This window comes from Acanthisitta chloris, unplaced genomic scaffold (assembly GCF_000695815.1).
Source record: "Acanthisitta chloris isolate BGI_N310 unplaced genomic scaffold, ASM69581v1 scaffold45277, whole genome shotgun sequence".
Taxonomy (NCBI): domain Eukaryota; kingdom Metazoa; phylum Chordata; class Aves; order Passeriformes; family Acanthisittidae; genus Acanthisitta; species Acanthisitta chloris.
Genome location: NW_008684064.1, coordinates 2,442 through 28,143, shown reverse-complemented (window position 1 = coordinate 28,143; position 25,702 = coordinate 2,442). Strand labels below are relative to the sequence as shown.

The window sequence follows — 25,702 nt, the reverse complement described above, 5'->3', positions numbered from 1 at the left end:
TCCAAGGTTATGGACTTGTGCTCCCTGGGTGCTGGTTAGACTAATTTTAAATATAAATTATTACTGATTGGCACACTCAGAAACTTATTTTAATTGGTTCTCTTTTGTTGGCTTTATTCTGACTATATTATAGTTCCTTATCATTTCCAAAAGTACTACAAGTTACAAATGATCTATAGATAAACAAAGGCTGAAAGAACTACCTCAAATCAAACTTGAACTTCCTGTTTAAACGTATATACTGTCATTTGGTCTTAATTCCAGATGTTGAAGCATGGTCGTGCTGGTGTCCCTATGGAAGTTATGGGTTTGATGCTTGGGGAATTTGTTGATGATTATACTGTGAGAGTGATCGATGTTTTTGCAATGCCACAGTCAGGAACGGTGAGTGTTTTGCATGTAAACCTTGATAATTTTGTTTGCTTGTTTGATTTCTTCCTTATAGCAGATTTATTTTTTAAAATCTTTTTGTGCTTTACGTTGTTGATGCAATCTGAAGGTAAAACCTCTTATATAACCTGTGAGTTATAATTCAAAGAAGTCTAAGGGATTTAATGGATTTAGTTGAAAGTTTTTGTTTTTTTTTTTGCAAAGGCTGGTACTAAAGTGTGTTTATCAGTATACACAGATGTTAGATTGTTATGTATGTATAAATACATTGGTATGACATGACTTACAAGATTTATAAATTGGTGAATTTCAGAACTCATATAATAAGAGCCATGAAAACGATTCAAAATGTAAAAGATTTGATTAGGAGCATATCATGCCCTTAATTGTGACAGTGCTATAGATGCTGCCTCTCTTTGATAGATCTTAGAGGCATGTCACTTAAAAGATATTTTTGTGATGTGAAAAAAATTATGTATTTTAATTTTTGAGTAAAAATATTCATTTTATGAAAAGATAAAAGAGATGAAGAGTCAATGGGCATAATTGCAATTTACGATGCCTTTTTTTGCCTAACATGAGTGAAATGTTCTTAAAGGAAGCATGGGTCCCTCTATAACTCAGAGCTGCATATCAATGAAATTTTCAAATTATTTTGTCCTTAATTTATTCTATACATGTGCATAATATAAGTAGAATCTACAGAAAAACCAATATGTAATATTTATCTTGGATAAAACCTGTAGAGCCAAACTTGTGAGAAACAACAGGCCACTGTATGCACAGCAAACAGAGGGGGAAACATGAATTCCTATACCTATTTAATCATGTTCGCTTGTAGTAGAGATTACCTAAATGGCAATTCAGAATCTTCCTTCAGCATTTTAAAAATCACATTGAAATGCATTTCTAAAAACAGTATTTTTTGTTTAAGAGATTTCTATCATGTAGTACTAAAGTATTCAGGTTGCCTTTTTAAACAGATGCTTATGAATATTTTTGTTTGTGGAAAGTAACAAGTTAAACTATAATGATGCTTTATGGATAGCTAGTATGATTTTTATCTGTCTTTTACATCAGGGTGTCAGTGTGGAGGCAGTTGACCCTGTATTTCAAGCAAAAATGTTGGATATGCTGAAACAGACGGGCAGGTAAGTCACTGTGAAGAGGGCTGGCAGTAACAAGTGCTCCCTGCATGGTTTTTAGAAGAAACAGCTGGCTGTCTGCAAAACTCCAAAGGGCTGTTATTAATGTTTAAAAGTAAATAATTGGCCCAGAAATTAGGTGAGTTGCATAGTATGTAATTCAGTCCCCCTCATGCATTTCAGTTGTCAGGAGATTGTCACTCTGTTGAACCTACAGTTTTGATTGTTGCACAGAAAGATTAGAATGCTGCTCCATTTAGTATAGGCAGTTACTAGACAGTACCTGCTCAAAGCATTGATTTTTTAATTGAACCCCTTAAATAAGATTTAAAAATATTACAGAGTTGTAGCTAATTCAAGAGCAATTCTAGTGAAAAGAAAGGGAAAATAATTATGTAAAAGATCCTATTATTTAAACAAATTTTTATGTCACTCCTACCTCTCAACAGTTGTCGTCTGCTTGCTCGAATTCTTTTACTGTGGGAAAAACTTCAAAATTAATGTTAGCAAAAGGCTCAGCAGCTGAACAGAACAGTGCAAATTGCTTTTTGACTGAGTTCCTAGTTCTACTGCTGGTTTAATTGATATTTAATCCGTTCCCACCGTTGGTTCCCGTTGTCCATGTCTGAAATGGACTTTCTGCCGTGAAAATTCAACCTTCGACGCCAAGGAGTTAAAGAGTAGATATTTACTCAAGTGCTGAAAGGGTAAAAACTGGTTCAGGGAAGGTGTGGTAACAGGGTGAAAAACTGAAAGCATGATCTACCACTGCTAATGCATATCCCTTAATGATAGCCCTCTTCATCGCATTTATTCATGCCCATGTTTTCACCATACTATGGTGAGCAATTTAAATATTACTAATGGTGTTTTTTTCACAGCTCATCCTAATTTATGCCCTGATATGTTCCTATTTCTTCCTGTGATACGTGTTTATATTTTTAAGAATCTCAATGTCCTCTTTGTTTCAGACCTGAGATGGTAGTTGGTTGGTATCATAGTCATCCTGGCTTTGGCTGTTGGTTATCTGGTGTAGATATCAATACTCAGCAGAGCTTTGAAGCCTTATCAGAAAGAGCTGTTGCTGTGGTGGTGGATCCCATTCAGAGTGTAAAAGGAAAGGTATGGTAGGCTTGCTTTTTAATTTTTAAGGTACTTCAGTGATATTTAATATAGAAGCACTGTAAATATGTGTAAGTTCTTGATTTCTGGAGGCCCATACTGCATTAAAAATAAAAATTAAAAATTAATCTCATTGTAAATGAAGAGATCATTTTCAGTTTATTCCGCATCTTACATCAGTAGTCCTTAAACAGCCTAAAAGTCTTTAATATTGTCAGTACACATAACCAATCATAATCCTCCTTCACTTTTTTCTATTCGGGTGTCACTCAACAGGTTTGTGGCAAATAATCCAAGTATACATTGTTTCATATATTACGTTTTAGCTACAAAATCTAAGATCAATTGCTAACAGATTGGAGCAGGTTCAGCCCCTTTATGTGGGTACTAAGAAGGCACTGATTTACAGGCGTTGCAAATAATTCTATTCCAAATGTTTTGGGCAATAAAACTTTACAGAGGAATTGATATCAAGCATTTGAGTTTTTGAGAAGTGTGCGGATAAATGATTAAGGACGTTAAATTATTATGAAAAGAGATTAACTTGCAAAGCATATTGGGTTATAGTTGTCCTTTGTTGAAATCTCTTTTGTTCTTGTTTAGTTCTCTTTTTATTTCTTTCTAGCCCCATATGCCATTTTCCTATTTCCTGCCTCATGACAGCAGGGAGCAGCTCTATTATCACCTTCACAGAGCTGTCTGCAAATGTGAGAGGCAATTCGATTTTGCTCAACCACAGGGAGAGTGGATTAGAAAAACTACAGAACGTACAGAAATTGGCTAGGTGGTTTACTGCTTTAAAATACTGCTGAGGTGTTTTGTTTGAGCATGCACTCCCATTGTATTGCAGAATAATTATTGAGATGCGTCGTGGTATAGATGGATGATATTCATGTAAATTTATAAATATTTAAAAAGTAAGTGTTCATCCTCTGTTAAGCTGTAGTATCCTATATCCTGTGAGGCAGAGCCTATTAAAGCTATCAAACGCTATGGGTTCCCTTAATTTCATAATAGAATGTTCTGAAGCTACAGTTGCATTTTCAGTTGTGGGGGGTTTTTTAATTCTGACTTCTGTAGCAAATATGTTTATGTAACATGCAATTGAAAAATTAATAGCTTCAGGTTGTTTGGAAGCTATTAGACATCTGAATCAATTTTGTCCCTTTTTAAATTGCATAAAGAGTAGAAGAAAATACAGGTAGTCTGGTGGGGAAAAAAGATACAGTAGGACATTTAATTATTCATGACTTATTTTTCCTATAACTCTTTCCTTTTGCTTTTCCTTATTTCTCCATTCCAATAAAATGTTGAAATAGGATTCTTCTTATTTGTCAAAAGATAATTGTCAGGACTGTTACTAGTAATTAATGTAGACCTCAGTAGCTGTTAAATCCATTAAGAAGAGAAGCCTCCCAGTAAGTCACACTACTGTTATACCACACTTGCTCACTAAGTGCTTCTTTTTAAATAATTTTGTTGCTACACAGATGTCTATCTACGAGATCTCTTCAAGAAAGTAAGCTTTGGCCTATTTATTTTAGATGTGAATGAATTTTTGCACATCTAAACATTTCTCAGTTACAGCTTCTCTTACGGCGTTGCTGCCAGTACTTTAGATTACTGGAAGTCTTGTAGTGTTTGTTTCTTGTTCATGTTTAGCTGCTACAGTTAGATTAAATTACATTCTCAGGTTTCACATTAAAAAATTTGCATCTGTCATGTTTCTGGCAAGTGCATCCTTTAAAGCTTAGAAACAGAAAGAATCTCCCAAATTATGAATACCACTTGTAATTAACTTCTTGATTTGGAGGTGAGATTAGTCTGTGGAATGTGTACAACTTTTATGATCCTGGTTGGCAAAATCACTTATATTCAAATGTGTTTTGATTTTAGAAGAACTGAGAGAACAGCTATGTTAAGAGTTCAGTGAGTTTTCTTAGATCAGGTTTGAGTTCTTCATGTGCATGGCTAACTTACTGTGTCAAACATCTGTTTGTGTGTTAGCTCAAGCTAAGGCCATTTCAGGGAAGTATCTATGTTTTTTTCAGCAGCAGCAAAAGAAGAACCACTTGCAGAGGTAATTTTGTTGGTGTAGTAGCCACTGTACTGGTGGGCTTTAGCTACATGAGCCCAAGAGCATGACTCATTATGCCATATAGTAGTATGACTGTCTGGCAAAAAATAAAATGAACATGTGGCATAGAAGATTTTAATATGGTGTGTTTTGACTGAGATTAGATGTATTTAAAAAACCCCTCCAAAATAACACATTAGCTAATTTTAAACCTGCCTCAAGGCAGGTCCGTGCCCATATAAATTGCCATGGCTTATGGTCAGTGAAGCAATCATGGTTGTGCTAGTGCAGAATAACAGGGGCAGAGGTTATTTTCATGTGTCAGGAAGTTGCAATGAATTCTGATGAGGAGCCTCAGGTTCACCTTGACTAGCTAAAGCATTAAAAAGCATTTTGCCCTGTTACTGGTAGAAAATGAAAACTTGTTAACTTCTTTGTTAACTGCCTGGTCTGGATACATGTATTCCAAACACCTTGTAGGACAGGGCTGTATGATTGCACTTTAAAGATAAGAATACCTGTAATTCTCATCAGTTAAAAAAAAAAAAGTAATTTTATGTCTTCTTAAAGCCAATGAGCAAAAATAAAGTGTCACATTAAATCCTTGTATAAAAATAAACCCCTCATATAGATTGGATTAAATACCAGCTGCTTTAATGATCATTTTAGGACCGGGATATTTTTACATAAATATAGTAGGACACATGAAGGACAAGTAATTTTAAATACTGGTCTTACTACTCAACATACATTTTTGAAAGTGTGTTTTTTCATGACTGTGTACCATATATTGCAATTTTTAGGCTAGTAATGTTCTAGTTGTCTCTAAAATAAACTCACAACAGATCAGTGAGTTTTAACTGAAGGTCATTGTTATCAGAACCCAGAGAGAAGAAGCTTTGTTTTGACTTTTTTGCTTTAATTGATTTCTATGAATGAAGTCAGAGTAAACTTGCTGAATTAAGTGGAGCAACCTGGGTAGCTGCTGCTTCATCTCATGTGCTTGCTAATAAACCTTTATTTTATTTCCTCTGGTTTTTCAGTCAGTGCAATGGAAGTTGTAATACATATTTAGAATATTCCACAGAAGCAGTAATTTCATTAAAGATCTGGAAAAAGGCTAAATATTGACATTTCATATTTATTTCCAACATACATTTTGAAATATCTGTAGAGAGCCATATACCTTTGCCAAATTTTAAAAATAAATGTGTTTTTTTGAACCTTAACTTAGCAGCTGTTCTTCAACTCTTAAGGAACATATAACTACACTAAACCCACTGTAGCATATTATCTTTAACTCCATGAGCATTAACTTACCATGTTGCACTCACTGTGTTGTTGAATTAAAAAAAAAAAAGTGGTTTTCTTTTTTGAACTGTTTTAAACTTTGGATCTTTATTATAAAAAGTCACCATTTAAAGTTTTTCTGAGGAAGTTCATTGGTTTCCTTTGAATAATAATTTAGTAATTGCTGGCATAAGCATTGATAAAACATCCAGAATTGCTAAAAGTCCTTTGTACATCTGAGAAGCTTTTTGGCCCTTGTGGTTTTCAGTAGGACATGAAGCAAAATCTCTTATTCATACAGCAAACTTTCATTTCATCTAAACCACATTTCTTCCTAGCTGGTCATTGTCAAGTATTTGTAGGAAGATCTGTTGGTTTATGGCAAAAATCTTTTTTAAAAATTATTTTCTGAGGAAAATATTTGTCTTTGCAATAACTTCTTATAAATTCTACTTTGCATCTCGATCACCTTGTAACAGATAAAAACAAGTATACTGTGCTTCTTTACCTTGTGCTTAAACCATATCCTCCTGCTTTCATAAGGGAGGGTTTTGCTCCTTGTCTTAATATCATTCAGAGGGTAAAAGAAGACGAGATATGTACATTTGAGTAGCCAGATAAAATAATTCCTGTTGAGAATGATCTCAGTAGATCATCTAGTCCAGTTTTGTGCTGAGCACAGTGTCAACATTGAGTTCAGACCATTTCACTAGGGTTTTGTCCACTTGAGTCTTAAGATTCAACAGCCTCATGACAAAACCCTATACAATACTTTTATTATTCTTGCAGTTGTTTTTTTCCCCTTGTGTAGCCACTGTCAGCAGTTCCCCTATTCAGTTTATTACTACTGTCTCCTGCCACATACGTCATTGAAGAACCTTGTTCTGTGGTTCGAGTAACCTCTTCTGGAACTGGAAGGTTTTATACTTCAAAGAGTAGTCAGAATGTTTACTGTAGTCTACAGCCATTTTGTGCATGCAGTTTCTTATCAGTGGTTGTTGAAAATTGCTCTCTTTTGTTCAATTTCAGTCTTTAGCATTTTATTCTAAAAGGAGTAACAAATGTGCTGAACTTCATAATTTGGTTTTTTACTAATTTTTGAAGTTTGAAAAAAATTTTTATGATGCTCCTAGAAGTCCCAAAGAGGGACAGTTATACTCTATGTTAAAAAAGAAGGAAACAAAAAAAAGGGCATTATTTGTCCTAAAATTGCTATTTGGAGAGAGAAAAAGATAGATGCTGGTTTTGTCCTCGTACAAATGACCTGAGCAGAAGAGACCTTAGCTGAGTTGCTGCTGGAGGTCCATAGCAAGGTTGTGTCTGTCCAAGGGCAAGGTCCTCTTGAGCAAGGTGACGGTCTCTAAGTCCTTTTGAGTTAAAATACTCAAATTTCTATTTAGAATTTGAAAGCATTCTGCACCTACCTTCAGTGGTGAGTCAAATACTATACTTTGGAATTTTGTAATATGTTTTTAATTCTTATTGTCCTAATGAGATTTTGTCCATTACTCAGAATGGACAAAACTTGCGTTGTCCTAGGACAAAATGCCATCACAAAACCAATAAAGCATATTGTTGAACTGAGCTTTGCTTTATGTTTGCTGGCTGACTGGTTTTGGTGACCTCTTCCCGCTTTTTGTCCATTGGTGCTTGTAAATCTTGGTGACAACCTGTGTGTAATTAGTCATGTATATGAGCAATCTGGTTTTGTCAATACCTGATTTCAGTTTTTAACTCTTCAGAGTAATAGATGGTCATTTTTGTTGTGTCTTGCCTGTAAGAACAGTGATTTGCGGGTAGTTTGGATCTCTTCTACTTTTACGTTCCAATTTAGATTAAATTGTCTGTATGTTACAGTGTCTCAGCTTGGTGACTTCTGTGGGGAAAAGCAGTTGAACTCCTTTTCTGAGACAGTTTTTGTGCTGCAAATCCTCCCAATTTATCAAGACACATATGTATGTGAATGGATTAATAACTGGATAATTACTTGATAGTCTAGAAGAAGGAAACCAATAGCAGACAGTGATCTAACAATTGCTTTTCTGAATGCTGGAGTTGCCATCTAGCTTGGAGATTTTCTTCAGCTGAACATAAGTCTTACAGTGGTTTCCCGAAATGTTTTAGACCTCCACTCTTTTATCGGTGCTATTATTTGTTCTTTGAACTTGTCTTTTTGCCTAGTTTGTTTAAATTACTCACAGGATTAAAAGATACTTTGTTTTTTGAGAAGGCAGGAAAAAAGCAATCCCTAAAGTGAGATGTGTGGAGAGACTAGTGTAATGCCTGAAATTTAAAAGAGCCCGTTAAGAGTAAAATTTGTGAGAACTTCAAGTAGATTGGAGCCATCTAACCAGATTTTTTAATATACCCAACTCCCCCCACTCACTTGATATGTTTGTATTCATCTTTACCTTAATAAATTGTCCCTAGACACAAGTGAATTCAACAATCATTGAGATTGAAATTATTAACTGAAAACAACTAAACAAAACAGGAAATTGTCTGTATGGTCACTGTGGCTTTGAGGACATGTCTGTTTACTGTGAACTGTTATGCAGATAACATTTTAAGAGAAAATGTATTTTAAAACCTGTGTTACGTACAATTTTATGTCAGGATCCTTTATAGCTGGAACACTTTTATTGTTAGAACTGGATTTAATACTTTTTTGTTATGAAGGGAAAATTCAAAAATAGATAACATAACTTTACAATATGTAATTTTGATTGAAATATCACGAGTACATTTCTGAACATTTTGCACAGCATATAATGCATTTAGATTTGTACAGTGTATAGTACATTTAGATACCATCACAGTACGGTGCTATTTCTTACCGTTGGCTGGACAAAAACATCCTAGTTCGATCAAGGAGTGAACGAAGTTTTGAAAGGAGCTGTTTGTGCTGGGTGTGATCACTGACATTTCAGTAAAGATTGTTGCTCTTTTTCCTGGGGAATCACATTTGTAAGAGATGAATTGCAGCTGCACTACAGTGTAGGCCACAGTGTTTTCAGTTCAGGCTGTGTTTTCCTAAACTTAGGCATAAACTACAGTTTACTTACTACCAATGTACCACTGCTTTGTTACCATTTTGATTGCAAACCAGCATTTTTCATAGTAGTTGTATGTATTCAGAATAACCTTTTTTCTGGGGAATCACATTTGTAAGAGATGAATTGCAGCTGCACTACAGTGTAGGCCACAGTGTTTTCAGTTCAGGCTGTGTTTTCCTAAACTTAGGCATAAACTACAGTTTACTTACTACCAATGTACCACTGCTTTGTTACCATTTTGATTGCAAACCAGCATTTTTCATAGTAGTTGTATGTATTCAGAATAACCTTTTTTCTAATTTTTTTTTTTTTTGCCGAAATTGGTAATACCAATGCTGGTATTTGTTGTGCAATGTCCTTTGGACTTGCAGTGATTTAATTAAGTAATGTATGTTTACCTAGTAAACCATTTACATAGGTTACTTCAGTTCATGCTCTTCCTTAAAACAGAAAGTTCCAAGAAGACTTTTTGTTGAAAAGTATTAAATGTTTAATTTCCTTTTGCTGTGGTGGATGCAGAATAGTCCATTTATCTTCATTAAGGCATATAGCTTTAAAACTTGTGGCTCTGCTGCTTGGGAGTTAGGGATGCATGCCCTCACTTGTCAAGATAAATGTATTATACTGTAGTTCTCTTCCCCTCCCAGTATGGATATTGAAGTTGTACTGCGGATTTGACCACAAGTAAACAATTCTCTAAGGATAGAGAAGGAAAATGCACATACTCCTAGGAATATGTTTTCCAGAGCTAAAATTGACATTTTATAAATAATTTCCATGTTGCAAACTTCAAACTCACAATCACAGCAATTCAGTGATATGCATTTGGCATGAGTCAGTTTCAGTTCTTAGTGCTTTTCATTGGAAATGGCATAAAAAGTAAGATTTCTTTGAATTTTTTATGTTGTGGGCTTGCAGGGGACAGGAGATGTTCTTCACTTGTAGCTGTCTAACAGTGCATGGCAGCATAAATAACGAAATGGTCATAAACCCAAGCTGCACTTCTCAGGTCACGTGGCCCATTTCATATTTAAAGACTCTAGAAACAAACTAAGCAGTTGATAACAGGTCAGTTGCAGGTGATAAAAGAGATTTTAGATGGGACATTACTTCTTTTTCCACACCTGGCATAACCACATTATATCCTTTGCGGTTGTCTTTAAGCACTGGTATGTTTGTTCATAAACATATGGCATAAACAATGCTTTGCTATCTGAATTCCAAGGACACAATGCATTTTTAAAGATAGACACCATATGCCTGAGATTCTTCACTGGAAAAATATTGATGTTAGAATTTATTTTTAATTTAAACAATAAAGACTAATTTACTTCTAACTGAAGTTTGCCATTAAAATATAGTGGGTCTTGAAAAACAGGACTATTTTATTAAGTATTGTTTGGAGGTTTGATACTGGAGGGATTTAAGAATCAAGTGTGTAGAATGCTCTTGAATGTATCTTTTATTTTTTTAATACCCCACGAAATTCTGAAGACTGTTTTAGAGAAAGTGGTTTTCTATATATACATGTATATATATCGTTCACACTTTCGGAAGAAGCGTAAAGCAGTCTGGCTACTAAGCATCCTAAATTTTAATCAAGCCATTGTTTTTAATAACTATGTGCAGACTGTAACAGGACAGATTTTTATCTAGTTAGCAATTGAGGAGTCCAGTGCTTGTCTTAGATTGTGAATAGCTTTGAATCATATTAATTATAGATGTCCTGAAATTCACACGGAAGATAATTGTAATTTTTCTTTCTAAAAATAGAGTATCTGGACTGTAGTGTGGGCTGTTGACCCCAGGCAAATGCTAAAAAATGCCATATAGTTATTGTTTTTTAGATTATTATGCTTTTTGAGGCTAAGACAGATGTACAAAAAGATGCAGTTTTTATTTTGTATTGGCAGCTTCCAAATATTTAGTATCTATTTCCAAGAGCTGCAATTAGTAAAGCATCCATGGTACTGAAATCCACACATCCCACAAGCTAATTATATTTGCAAGGTCAGATTGAATACATATTTTCAGAAAAATAAAGGGTTATATAAATGTGTCTTCTACTTGGCTGTTATATCACAGTTTGTTGATCTGGAGTATAATGTGTACAATTCACAAATTTGTCTGATAACAGAAAGTGGTGTGTGATTGTGTTTATTTTACTAACCAGTATATTCACAGCAATCACTTCCAAATATCTCTCCAGTAAAGATGTGTTAATTACAAAACAGACAAGGTCTTCTATATATAAATGTGTCTTCTACTTGGCTGTTATATCACAGTTTGTTGATCTGGAGTATAATGTGTACAATTCACAAATTTGTCTGATAACAGAAAGTGGTGTGTGATTGTGTTTATTTTACTAACCAGTATATTCACAGCAATCACTTCCAAATATCTCTCCAGTAAAGATGTGTTAATTACAAAACAGACAAGGTCTTCTATTATATTAACTAACAAGAATCAGGAATCACACATGTAAATAGCATCATCAACCCCTATTTTAGTCCTCTGTTTTGATCTGTGAGTTGCGCATAGACCAAAGGTGCTATTAAAGACTCAGTATATGAAATAGGCAGCATTATATGAACAAAATTTATTCAACAAGAAAACAGACCTTTAACATGAATTTAACAAGCCTGAGAAATTATAAACTCTCATATGCTGCAGATTCATGCAGTGATAATAAACAAAAAAGGAAAGTAAGAGGTTTCCTTAAGCTAGCCAAACTGCTAATGGTTTTGTTATAAGCTGTCTGCTGTTGAAATGACCTCTGCAAAGTCTGAAGACACTTACACGAGGGAAAATTAAATGGTCAGAGTGGTGAAAGAGTTGCACTGTGGAAGTGCATTTAAAAAAAAATTTCTACCTTCGTATTTCTGGAAAACATCCCAATGGCATAGACTTTGGATTAACTTTTTAATGTCTTTTCAGAAAGGAAATTTAGCGTGAAGCCTGGAAACTGGTTTTACTAAAACAGTACAGACTGTGTTAAGCAATTTAAGTAAAATGAAAGCTTAACATTTTTGGATGTGAAATACTGACTTCTTACAACAAAAATCTAAATAACTGAGGGGGGGGTTGTGCTGCTTTTAATTAATCCTTAGAAGTTCTTTGTTCGGAATGCTGTGGCTGAAGTTTCCATCGTAGAATATGGGGTGACCATGTTGCTGTCATCTGATTGCATCATCCTGTGCTTCGAAACACACAAACGTGGAGAGGAGACTTCAGCTTGTACACACCTCCAAGTGCTCACCGGGGCTTTTTTCTTGGATCTTACTGAGGCATAATTAACACCTATTTCACCCATTGCTCATTAGTACACTGGACATTAATGAGTCTATTTATTTTTTTATGTAATCCTCTAAAGGCAGGACTGGTTTGTGCTCACTGTGAAAAAAGCAATTGCATTTCACAGAAATTAATATGTAGGATTTATTGTTGTATTTATGTTTTTATTGCGTATTAGGTCTAAATTTAGTCTCCAGGTTGCTGAGCATGTTAGTTTCTTTAAGATGGTTGCTATAGTGATAGCAGCAAATTCCTTTAATCTTAGTGTAGTTAAAGTATTTAGTTACCATTGGTCATCACAGTACAACTGAGACGAGAGAGCATTTACACGTGTACTTTTTGTGCCCTTCTGGGATTATAGGAATTGCAATTTTATCCCTTTTTAAAGCATAATATTTGTGGATTTAATATTTCATGCCACTTTCTTTTGGGTTTATATTTGTTCTACTTCGGAAATACTTGCATGTCATTCCTTCCAGAGGACAGATAGAGAGTGCAGTATTTTCCCACACAGGGGATACCTGAAACATAGTAATTGTTACTTCTGGTCAGAATTAAGATGCAAGAGGAATATTCAGTATCACTCGGAAATATTTTAACGGCTCATACTCATATTTTAATTTGAAATTTGGCTAATCTTGAGAACACTAACTGAAATGTTGAATTTTCTTATAAAAACAAAGTTTAGTTATTTTTTATTTTTTATTTTATTTTACATGTCCCAAAACAAATCCATGCTGGGCAATGCCATTCTTTCTGGATAAGCTAAACATTGTCTAGTGAAGTTCTCAGTTAAGCTCAGATCTAGAAGCATGGCTACTAGCAAGTTATAAAGCAACTCCTTGTCATTACAGGATGCTGCCAAGTTCATGTTTCTTGCTCCTCAGCTTAAATTTTTGCTTGCTTGGGTTTTTTTCCCTTATCTAGCTAGTCTCTGGAGAACCTGTGGTGTGGAATTTTTTTTTTGCTTTGCTTGAGTCTTTAATTTATATTGCCTGTTTGTGATGGCTGGGCATTTCAAGGTGTTCATAAATCAGAGCATCTGGTTAAAATGGAACGGACATACATAAAAAAGCTTGTCATGAGTGTTTTGAGATAGAGAAAATTCTGACAGTGCTAAAAAGTTAAAAACACAGTTATTTTGTATGTTACCAGAAAGAATGTATAGATATATAGAAACAGTTTCAGATATTTTTGAGAATTAAGTTCTTTTAAATGGGATCCCTTTTTTGCAGCACTGGTATCAGGTAGCATCCTTCTGCTGCATATTGAGTCTGAATTGTGGGCGTTTATTGTTTAGAGAAAAAAATGGCACTGTTAAGTCACTCCAGTTGGGTCACATCTGAACGTCTTTACTAAACAAGATTATTTTGAAGGTATTCTGCATGTAATTTCCAGACATGACATTTGCAGATGGATCTGGCCAGCAGCTGAAGGTCCAGGCAATAGCCCTTAGTACCACTCAGTCACTCAACACCACTGTCTCAGTTGGGTCTCAAAAGTAAATACAACAGGTGAAAAGTTAGTGTTAGTTAGGCTTTTTCAGTTTACACCTGATAATTTTTTTAGTATAAATACTTGCCAAGTCATATTATTTCCAGATGAATGACCTCAACATTTGTATTGTGATGCTAAAAACTGCATATGTATTTAGTTCTTAATATTTGTGTAAATGGAGAGGAAAATGCTAGAACAAAGTGGGAGACTCAATGTCACTTTCTCTGCAGACCTTCAGTGACAGTGGTTGATTTCTTGTTCGTTCAACATAAAATATTTGGTTCTTATCTAATTCCTCAGACTATCAATCTGGACATAGAAATGCATCTGTCGTCATCCAACCCATAGGGCAGAATAAGAATCAGTGATGTTTTTACTTTATTTGCAATGAAATAGCACTGAATACTGCCTACCATGTACCTTTAAATCATAAATGACCTTGGTTTTCTTTTACTCTATTTTTTACTCCTGAGCATGACACTGACAAGGACTTTTTAATCCATCAGACAGTTTATAGACCCTTTCGTAGTCACAAGAAGCAAAAAGCATCTGACTAGAAGGGAATACATGGGGCAAGTTCCTTGCTGGCTATAATTTTGTTGTCATTTCAAGTATTGTGGTAGTATAATTGATGTGACAGGACTGGGCTTTAGACTTGGTCCCTTAGCTTGTGCTCACTTTCAGTTTTAGTCTCTCTCTGTCATTCATTTTGATTGGATAAGATTTAGGTGACAAACATATGCATAGCTTTCAAGCTTAGAGTAAGTGTACATAAAATTCAGTCTTATATGATGATACAATGTATATGAAACAGATCCATGGAAAAGGTAATAATTGGAGTCACCTTAAGGTGTACACGCAAGGTAGTGCAGTGTGCTGATCACATAGCCAGCAGGAGGCTCTTCTTTATTAATATTATAATTAAATGATTTTCTGGATAAAGGCCAAAAACAGATGAGAGTTGATTGTGCCTTGTCCACTGTTGCTTGGCTCTATTAGTTGCATTTTCTAAAAAGAATTGACTTGACATCTTGTTTTTACAGGTTGTTATTGATGCCTTCAGATTGATCAATGCTAATATGATGGTCTTAGGACATGAACCAAGACAAACAACTTCAAATCTGGGTCACTTAAACAAACCATCTATCCAGGTAAACCCAGTCTTAGTAGTCTTGTAAATTGCAAGATTTCTTCAGCAATTTTGGGGAAAGGTACCTAAAAACAGTAGGTTACAGATTGTTTATTGTTCTCTCTGTAGCATTTTCCCACCTGCATTTGTAATTGATATGATTTATCAATGGAGATATATATGTGAAGGGTTTAAAATTGAGCCCTAAATTAGCTACCTAGGTGTGAATATATGTATTAAATACATACTGCAAAGATTAAACTACAGATTTATGGAAATGCAAACTTTTTAAAGTGACAATTGATGACATGTCATGTAATGCAAGATGGGCAGTGTTTTCAGTCCTGCAGTTTAAAAACTGCTGTTTATTAACATCTCAGTTTCTTAGAGGTAAATTACTCTCAAATGATAGAAAAAGTTCCCTCTTCATTAATAATCTTGTCCTTTTACTGTATGTTTTGATAGGTTCTTGTTTATTATGTAATCTAGGTTAAACCTTGTATTGTGTCTTTAATAATTAATCTCTGGTTTTTATGTAATGCAGTAATTTGCTGAAAAAATGATGGAAGAGGATATTCAACAGATTAAAAGGATTTTTGATTGGCTTCACCTGTAATGTTTCTTTTAAATAAGCATTTGTGAAACTTAAATATTCAGCGTTTGATTTCTGAAGTTGACTTTCACTAGTAAGACAAAAGTTTTGGTCTTCAATGAAGCAAGTCTTTATTTTGAGAAATAGCTTCTGTCCGGAAACAAGTATCCTCTGGAGTGATTAATGCTTTCATCCCTGTCATTTTTCTGCCTCAATGTCGTTTCCTTTAACAAACTTTTCCCTGTTACTATGTGTTTTAAAAGACGTGTGCTTGAAACCATGAAGCACAATTCTTGCTTTTTGTTCCATTACATGGACAATAGAAGTAATATTGCTAGTCAAACATCCAAGAAAATGAGCATATGCTGGTCACAGCAGAACTGAAACAAGGGCTGAGCTTCTGCTGTGAGAGAGACACCCTTTGGGAGGTCCTAGGCCACCATACCCCAATATTTCAAAAGATCAGTTGGGTTTTTTGTTACTGATACATTGAAACCCTTTACTATTTATAAAAATGCTAGCAAAACAAGTGTTAAAATTAGACAGTGTCTGCTTCAGAACATCGTGTTACTTCTCATTTTTGAATCAGTAAAAAATGCAAACAATAATGAGTACGAAATATGCGGCTAATAGTCTTGATTGGGTTTAGGCAAGCCCATGCTTGCATGTTCAAGGGCTTTTCTGACTGGGCTTTCCTGTGTAGTGCTCTCCCTTGGAAACCCCTGTAGTATCGTTCAGCTTCATTATTTTAAGATCACTGTCACTGCAGCATGACATATTTTGGCCATGGGAGTTTTGGGTTTTGATTGTTACAGGGGGTGTTTTTTGTTTGTGTTGATTTTTTGCAAGTTCGTAGTGAGCTATTGCAAATGTCATCATTCAGCTAAAAATCATAGTTTTAAATGATGCTCTGTTCTTAAAGCTGCAAGGGCTCTCACTGTGGTTTTCCTTTTGTTCAAGGGCCATGAATAAAATTCTGAGCCAGCAGAGGACAGAAACAAATTTAATACTGATTTCAGCTGGGCTAGAAGCAGGAATTTTAAGACATTCCTCAAAATCTCAGCAATAAGAATAGTGAAAAATACTATGTGCCTTGTCTTACTTTTTGTGTGTGTATGTTTTTCTTGTGTTCCCTTATCAACAGCTCTTTTACAGTTGTTTACCTTTTAGGTTTGTCCACTCTTTTAAAGGGTGGGGTTTGAAAGGGGAGAGGATAATGGGAAAAGGCATAGATGTTTGTCAAATTTTAAGAGCTTGAGAAAACTTCCTAAGTATCTACACCAGAGTTTATATGCAAACACCAAAACCTCATATGCAGTCATTTTGAGTGGGATAAGGAAATGGCTGTGGAAACTACTAACTGCTAATAGCTTCAACTATAAAATACTTTATTGATGATAAAACCTGTATTTTACAGTTTTAATTAGAATAAGTGGCACAATTGATGGCTATGTGTAAGTCCTGGTTTTCTCATAACCATAGCCATTCAAGTAGTTTTGAACCTTTGTGTATGCATTTGCAAAAGAATTCTGTTTAAAATGTGTGTATGTGAACATTTTCAGCTTTCATACAGATAATTTTGGAATGCAGAAATATTAAGTTGCATAAGATGAAAATACACATTCATTTGTATAGCTCTAAAAAATATATCTAAAGATAAGTGGGTTGAATGCTTGAAACGTAGGAAATATTTTCCACCAATTCAGCATATTTTCTGTACAATTTATCATACCTGATTGCTAAATGTATATTTCATATGTAAAATTTCATTTGAAAAATAGACAATTTTAGTTGTGATGAAGATTTACCATAGAATTTAAAACCCCCCCAATATTAGTCCAACTCACCTTTAAGTTGTAAAAAAGCTAAAGATCTAATGCACAAGAGCAAAACAGAAGATACATGCTCAGAGCTGTCACTTAGCCTGATCTCTGTCAATCAGATTCTAACGTACAAGTTACACAAATTTGCAAAGGGCATAATTATAATGAAAAAGGTAAGAGTTGGGTTTTTTTCATTGAAAGTTAAAAATAAAATTAGCTTTTATATTCAAGGTTAATGTGATGCACACAGTCTAATAGATACCTGAGGTGTTTACACACTGCTTCAGCTTCTCTCTGTGTGTTGTGCCTTGGAGAATGAGCATGGGAATGTTGACGGTGGTTGTAAATAAATAGATAGCCAAAAGTCTTCTGTTTGTAACAGAAAGAGCCCAATATTTTAATAGAAGTGGTAACAAAATTGATTGAGAGGGGAAGGATTTGAGAGAAATATGTTTGTGCATATGTATCGGTTAAATGTTTGCAGGCAGTTAGCATTTTTTTCTTATTATAGTTATTACTGTGTGAAAGAAATCTGTGGCTTAGAAATAGAAAGCATAACAGTTAATGAGTCCAAAAAGTGAAATAGGATCAGGTATATTTACTTGATACCTACTTACATTCTCTGTATATTTTTTTCTTTGTGCCTTTTCTTTTATTTGAGTGACGTTTAGAGATGGTTGTATTTAAATGAACTTTTCCCTTCTAATATTTCTTTGTTTCAGTGGTGAGTAATTTAATGCAGTTTTCCCCCTGAATTTTACAGGCACTAATTCACGGACTAAACAGACATTACTATTCCATCACCATCAACTACAGGAAGAATGAACTAGAACAGAAGGTAATTGTTTCAGCTTATATTCAGAAGACAAAGAATATTTTACAAACTATTTAAGATTTATGGCAATACTCTGATTTCAACTGCTGTTGCTTTTAGTAGTTGTTTTGACCATCCTGGAGTAGATGGTTTCTCTTCCAGAAAGCACTTAGATGGCAAGGCATGGTGATGAAACTTTCCAAAACCACATTCTAATAACCATATAAATAGTTTGCAACATTTCTGTCCACATGTTGTGGAAAGTCCTCATGCTGTTCTCTGCACTTAACAGGTTTGTGCAGTGTCAAGTTTTCAGTGGTGAAGCTGAAAGATACACTAGCTGTGCTAGGTTTTCACAGGCTGGAATTCCTGAAGCTAGGAGACCATGTTGTCCAAAATGGAATTGTATAACCAAGGGATGTTGGGTTTTTATTGGCTGTAATCACTTTGACAGAAGGTACTTCCAGTTGGTATGAATGAAGCTCCCCAAGACTTCACTGAATATCAGGTAGCAGTGATGTTCTGCATTTACAGACAAAATACTAAGTTACTGACAACAAATGTTGTCTGTTACTTTTGCATAAAAATTCAAGTTACAAGCAAAATCTAGCTTGACAGTCTCAACCAAAAAAACCAAACAGGAACAAAAAGCCCAAAAAAACCCACCTTATTTATCATCTACAGAAGTTAATTCTTGAAAATCCAGATTTCCTCAGTTATGTCTGTATATGTTCATGGCCATGTTAGGGTTATAAATTTGTCTCATAACTGAAGTTTCTGATGGAAATTATCAGAATAGTTTTTTCACTTAATTTGGACTTTCAGAGAGTTAGAAGTAAGAAAAAAATCCTCAATTTAGAATAATGGAAGAATATGTTTGCAAACCAGGGAGTTGGAAAGAATTTCTGAAATGCACAACCCTTTTTAGGGCTGTATCAGACATCAGTGTTATAAAAGAGAATAACCGATGGAACAAAACCAGCTCACTCAGGACTTGTCCATGAAGCATCCAAGGATGATTGTTTCCATTCAAATGCAAAAGTATGGCAAGTCCAGTCTTTTCTGAAGTTCCAAGTGTGTATTTTCTTCGATGGCTTTACATAATGAGTTATTACCTTAGCAAGTAGGAGAATAATCTTGACCGAGTTAGGAAAACTTTAATCTGTGAGGCAGCAACTCTCTCACATCTTTCATAAGGCAGCTTCATACATATCTCAAACCCCCCTCATGGTGGTGGTGATCTGTTATCTCCATCTGTAGTAAGAAGAGTACATGCTTCATGTATTAGATTAGGAGCTTATCACACCAAACCATAATTTTAAAATCAAGATAGCCTAGCTAAACTGTCCATATGCAGTTTGCCTACGACTCCTTCTGTCAGTAGCTAAGATCTTGCTAATACAAATTATGACACAAACTTTCAACTCTGTTCATGTGTTCCAAAGCCAGGTTTCTTTGGAAGCTGTACATAGGATGAAACAAGTACTTTTATGCAGGTGATAGCAATTACAGGGCTTACCAGTTCTCAAAGATGCCTAGGAAATGTTTGGAAATTGAAGGCAAGCTGAAGCTGTTTGCTGGAAGTGTCCTCCCTTGTCGTGGTTTAACCCCAGCCAGCAGCCAAGAACCACACAGCCACTTGCTCACTCCCCCACCAGCAGGATGGGGGAGAGAATCGGAAGGGTAAAAGCTAGGAAAGCTCATGGGTTGAGATAAAGACAGTTTAATAGGGAAAGCAAAAACCACACATACATGCAAAGCAAAACAAGGAATTAATTCACTGCTTCCCACGGACAGGAAGTGTTCAGCCATCTCCAGGACAGCAGGGCCCCATCACACGTAACAGTTCCCTGGGAAGACAAACACCATCACTCCCAATGATGTCCCTATCTTCCTCCTTCTTCCTCCCACCTTTTATGCTGAGCATGATGTCATATGGTATGGAATGTCCCTTTGGTCAGTTTGGGTCACCTGTCCCAGCTGTGTCTCCCCCCAGGCTCCCATGCACCCCCAATTTCCTTGCCAGCGTGGCAGTGTGGAAAGCAGCAAAGGCCTTGACTCTGTAAGCTCTGCTCAGCAGTTACAAAAACATCTGTGCATTGTCAACCCTGTGTTCAGCACAAGTCCTAAACATAGCCCCATACTAGCCATTGTGAAGAAAGTTAACTCCACTTCAGCCCAAACCAGCACATCTCTACAGTCCTTGGGTGTGCAGGAGACCCACAAAATATACTTTCTTCGTTCTTGAAAATAAAGAAATTCCCTTTGTAGGTATTCCTTTGCTCTTTCAAGAATGACATCAGAGTGTCAAGTAAAAGATTTCAAATATTTCTAATAGTGTCTGCATTCATCACCATCAGAACTCTGCAACCCTTCATCATGTTGTTTTAGGGCTGTTTATTTTGCACAAGGACAAACACAAGTCATGCTTTGGTTGCTTTTTAAGTTCACTTTATCATAACTGTGTCAGTTGCTTTCATACATACAGATCAGATAATCAGAGAAGCCTAAATAGCTACTTTATGACTTTAATCCAAGCATTAAAATATTTTTCAACTGCATCAGAGGACAGAAGGTTCAATTATTCTTTACTTGACAGTTCAAGTATCCACCTTTCTGTTAGCTCTTCTGCGGTGCAATTGTGCATTCTCAACCTCCAGCAAAAATAAAAAATCACAGAAGACAAACCTACATAGTCCTGTCAAAATAAACGTGATCCAGGTTTCCATGCCTTGTTTTCATATTTAGGGTTCAAGAAGTTTGATCTTTAAAAGTATATGCAAAATCTATTGTGTGCTCTAGTAGAACTGTTGGTGATTGTATTTCCTGTATTTAAACACTGACAGTGTCAGATCAATAATATTTATTATATTCTTATTATTATAAATTTGTTTTTTGTCAAAGAGATCTTCATAGTATCCTGTAAGTATTTTATGCTGAATGCTCTAAAGAGGTTTTGTTTTGCAGATGTTGCTAAATTTGCATAAGAAGAGTTGGATGGAAGGTTTGACACTTCAGGACTACAGTGAACATTGCAAACTCAATGAAACAGTAGTGAAGGAGATGTTAGAATTAGCTAAGAATTATAACAAGGTACTCATATCCCATAATAATAGTATAACAGTAGCTGTGTTTATGAAGAAATTAGTTACTTAATTTCAGGAGAAGTTGATTATCACAAGCTTTATTCAGAATGACTTGTAAAGGACTAGACTGTAAGAAAAAACAGTTGTTGCAGGAACTCTTTAGGACCTTGATGGTTACTTGATTAGTATAATTTGTTTTCAGCAAAGTTTCTTGGGGTTTGATTAAATTAGGCACAAGTGTGGCTTTAATGACCATGTGGAGATTATGGTTCTTACTGACCAACTACATATTGTTCTTATGTGAAGTTGCCTTTATTAGCTTCTCAGGCTTTGCCACCTGACATTTTGCCCTGCACTGTCAAAGTGTTTAATTACGTGTTTTGCTTTGATATGTGAGTAATCACATAAATTTTGTATTTTTGCTTAGTGAAGAGAATATAAGATTCCTGTAGGTAAGCGGGTAATCATATTTTTCAGTCCTTCAGTCAAGGACTGTTTGATCAGTATAGCAAAATAAAGGTTATCTATCTGTATCAGTCCAGTAGATAAATGTAAGTATTTAGAACACATTCCAGAGCCCAATTCAATATTCTTGTTAAATAAGGCATTTGTTTTTGGTGTTGTAAGAAAGAGGAATCACAGCTATTTGTGCAGTTTTAATACTAGCACTTACACTTAGAAATATTTCTCATACATACTAGATCTCAACAAGCCCTCTATGAGTAGTAGATATGTCAGTCATTCTTGACAAGTGCTATTTTTTAAACATCTTAGAAGTCCTTAAAACCAAAATTGAGTATTGCATTCACTAGTGAAGTTAGTGGATTAACTTTATAAAGACACTGTGTTTGAAGGCAACAGAACATTATCAAAATGTTTTGAAATAAGTTACTTTAAACAGTATAAACATTTATTGAGATCAAATCTCCAGTAGTTGAAACAGCATAGGTAATGTTGGGTTTGATTATGCTTTACTAGTTTAACTATCTTCAACTATCTTTATTGATACTGCTCATTTAATATTTTTGCTTAATAACAGTTTTGTGAATATCTGACAATAAAACCAGTCATGAGTATTTGCCTTGATCTTTTGCACTAACACTTAGTAATTAAAACCACGTCTGCTGAAAAGCTGCAGTACCTTTCCTTTTGACCCTCTGAAATGTGTTGCTGTTTGATTTTTTTTAATTATTATTATTTATTTTTTCTAGAAAGAGAATTATATTTTGAGAATCTATGGCTTGGGGAAAAAGTAAATGAAATCTGAAACACTGACCTTTTCTGTGTTTCTTTCACAGGCTGTTGAAGAAGAAGATAAGATGACACCTGAACAGCTGGCAATAAAAAATGTTGGCAAGCAGGTGAGGTGTGATGAATTAGAGTGAGGTGGAATGATATGCTTCGTTCATTCTAAATACTAATTTTCTTCCATGTGCGTAGGTGATTTTAGCTCTACGTGCATGATATTCTCAATGCTTCAAATAATACATTTATTTTTGTTGAAGGTTGTGTAAGGAACAGGGCTTTGGCTACAAGTAATTGACAAGTCCTGTTCTACCTGTGTTTGTATTACATGCTGAGGAGCAGTGTTGAGATTTAGTAGTTTTTCTTTTTTCTTCTTTTGTTTTAACTTCCTCTAAGAGGCATAAAGATTTCCAAGTCTGTGTCATAGAGGCCCAAACTGTGGAGACTTTTAAAAAATTGTAATCATGGAAACAAAGGTGGGAGTGTTGTCTATACATTATCATGGCTAAAGAGCCAGCTCACCCCTATCCTCAGCTCATGAGCACTGTCAGTCAGTGCTTAGCTCTGACACACACATACACAAGTAAGCTGCATTCCTTTGTACTGGTGTTTGAGGAAAACAGTTCAGGTTCATAGCTGAAACTGAAAACACTCACTCAATTCATTCCATCCCTTTGCAATGTCGGGATATAATGTCTTTATAGAAGGCTCAACAGAAAACTAGTACATTTCAGGATAAAGATTGAGGAAATGTGCTTTTGTGAGCAAGAGGAGAGCAAAGCAAATTTCTGTGAGATTCTGTTCAAATTCAATAAGGGCAAAGGAAACAAGAAATAGCTTTTAAAGTAACTAGTGTGTCCTTAAAGAACCAGTATTTATTGTATTGCTAGTAGCAGTAGAATTTAAAGGATTCTGGGTTGCTCTTATGTGTCAGCTTCTAGCAGCAATGTCATAACACATCTGCACTATTGTTCAGTCACTCGTGTATTTCTGTAGCATTCAGAACAATGGAGTTTATGCACACCTACACATACATAAATATATACATATAAAATATGTAAGAAGGGTTGTATTTTAAGGGTTATGATGTCATCTCAAACAGAACTTGAGCTTCACTAGTTGTTACAAATACATGAAAAAGAAATCTATTTTGATACAGTTCTTCAAAAAGAAAAGAATTTTTTGCCTGATAAAATTTTTAAGTTTTTCTTTAAATTAAGAAATTGTTCAGTGAAGTAATTTTCAAGTGGGTTTTTATGCTTTATATATATATATAAATAGCTTTTTAGGCAAAGAGCTGCTCACAATAGGGATAGTATGTTATTAGGGGCATACTTTGCTAGGAGCAGAAACATATTGGACAACTGTGTGATCTGTGAAAACAAGTTATTTGAGGACAGCTCACACAGAAATCCTAGCACACTTCTGTGTAAACTTAGATGGGTTCATTACATTTTGACAATAATTCTTTTTTTAACAAAAGTTAGGATTCCCACACAATTGTCTTCCATATTTTCATTTGTTTACACACAAGAATGCTACAATAATACTACAGTAAAGTTTAGAGATTTTTTTAGGTATGCCTGATAATTTTGCAGGTTTTGGAGATTAATAACTTAATTGTGAAAGTGAAGAAGTGCCTGAGTGTGATTTTCAACCAGAAATAATCTTATTGTTCCATGTATGTGCCCACAAATGCCCACATCAATTGAGTAATAGTGTGTGGGGATGTGTATTTTCAGAAAACTGCTCAGGCTTAACATTCAGTTTTTCAGAACATTTGAACAGGGCATTGTGCATTTTCCATGTTTTATGGGTATAGATATGCTAATTGCAGTCAACACAAGTACTCAAAGGCTGTGTTAGATGGTGCTTGAGTCTTTACAGGATTAGAACACACATTAGTGCAAAGATCTGAAAACAAATTGCAATGCAGCAGAACCAAGATTTAAATATTGGCCTTAGTGCGATGTATAGTAAATTTCACATATTGTGTGTTGTCCTTAAAACTCACAGCTGCCATGGTTACTCTTCAGATGCTGGATGGAGATTTACTTACTAAACCTACCCTCAACTTAACTGTTAGTATGGACAAATAAAATCTCGTTCATGGAAGTTCATTTGCTAGGTCTTGCTAGACTGGGATATTGAGAAGCATTACTGGCCTGTGTTCCTTTACTCACAGACATCTTAAATAGACCTGAAGTAAATTAAATCCTTCGGAGACGTGTTTCAGTCATTTCTCTCATTGCATCCTTTGTATTTCAGGACCCCAAACGTCACTTAGAAGAGCACGTGGATGTGCTGATGACCTCAAACATTGTCCAGTGTTTAGCTGCTATGTTGGATACAGTTGTATTTAAATAACCAATTTACGGTTTGTGATGCTTTCTGTGTATATTTGTTTATTGTTTCTAATACTCACAAAACAGAGACTGTTGAGGCTATATTTGGTTAAACAGAGACATCTGACTTCATTTGCTATGTAAGTGCAGCACTATAACACCTTTCAGTCTCTAATTGTGCATTTGCTTCAGTTTCTCTATGTCAGGGCCCTCACAGATTCCAAAGCATTCAAGAACACAATGTGGGCAAAAATGTATTTCATTTTCATTTAATATTTGGGGAAAAATCAGTAGTACATATATATTTTGATTGTTGCAACATAATAAAAATACATTTACAAACCTGTCTTAGGTTCTGGACAGTATTTTTTGTAAAAGGACAGTGGGAATTAAGAGACTAGAAAAAGCATTACTAAAGGTTTGTGTCTACCCACTGCAAAACTACTGAGACATTAATTGCTAGAACAGCAAAAATTCTCTAATGGAATTTGGTTCCCACTGGTTACCAGATACTCTCATTGACATTAAAAAAATAAAATGGTATTAGTGCTGAATTCTGAGGCTGTACAAAACCCAAAATGCTGATAATTCTCCTGTGAGCTGCCTTTGAATATTATTCAAACCCTAATGTCTAGAGAAGACAACTGACCTTAAGAAAATTAATTCAGTTATGCTGATAACTGAATCACACAACTCTCACAAGCAGTGTCATAAATAGCAGTATTCTGAGAATAAACGTTAAAGGGATAGAGGCTGTTCTAGGTTACATGAACCCTCCCTCCTGTAAGAGAGAACGT

The 25,702-nt window shown here is 35.1% G+C and overlaps 1 protein-coding gene across 1 annotated transcript in view; it reads left to right on the top strand.

Moving 5' to 3' along the window:
- Positions 1 to 25,251, top strand: part of PSMD14 (proteasome (prosome, macropain) 26S subunit, non-ATPase, 14) — a 46,126-nt gene extending 20,875 nt beyond the window's left edge. The window contains exons 5-12 of the mRNA XM_009079151.1: positions 265 to 384; positions 1,471 to 1,541; positions 2,507 to 2,657; positions 14,915 to 15,022; positions 18,179 to 18,253; positions 21,197 to 21,322; positions 22,614 to 22,676; positions 24,829 to 25,251. Of these exons, the coding sequence (XP_009077399.1) occupies positions 265 to 384; positions 1,471 to 1,541; positions 2,507 to 2,657; positions 14,915 to 15,022; positions 18,179 to 18,253; positions 21,197 to 21,322; positions 22,614 to 22,676; positions 24,829 to 24,927 (813 nt within the window). The 3' untranslated portion in view covers positions 24,928 to 25,251. The remainder of the gene's footprint in view (positions 1 to 264; positions 385 to 1,470; positions 1,542 to 2,506; positions 2,658 to 14,914; positions 15,023 to 18,178; positions 18,254 to 21,196; positions 21,323 to 22,613; positions 22,677 to 24,828) is intronic.
- Positions 25,252 to 25,702: the final 451 nt, after the last annotated feature.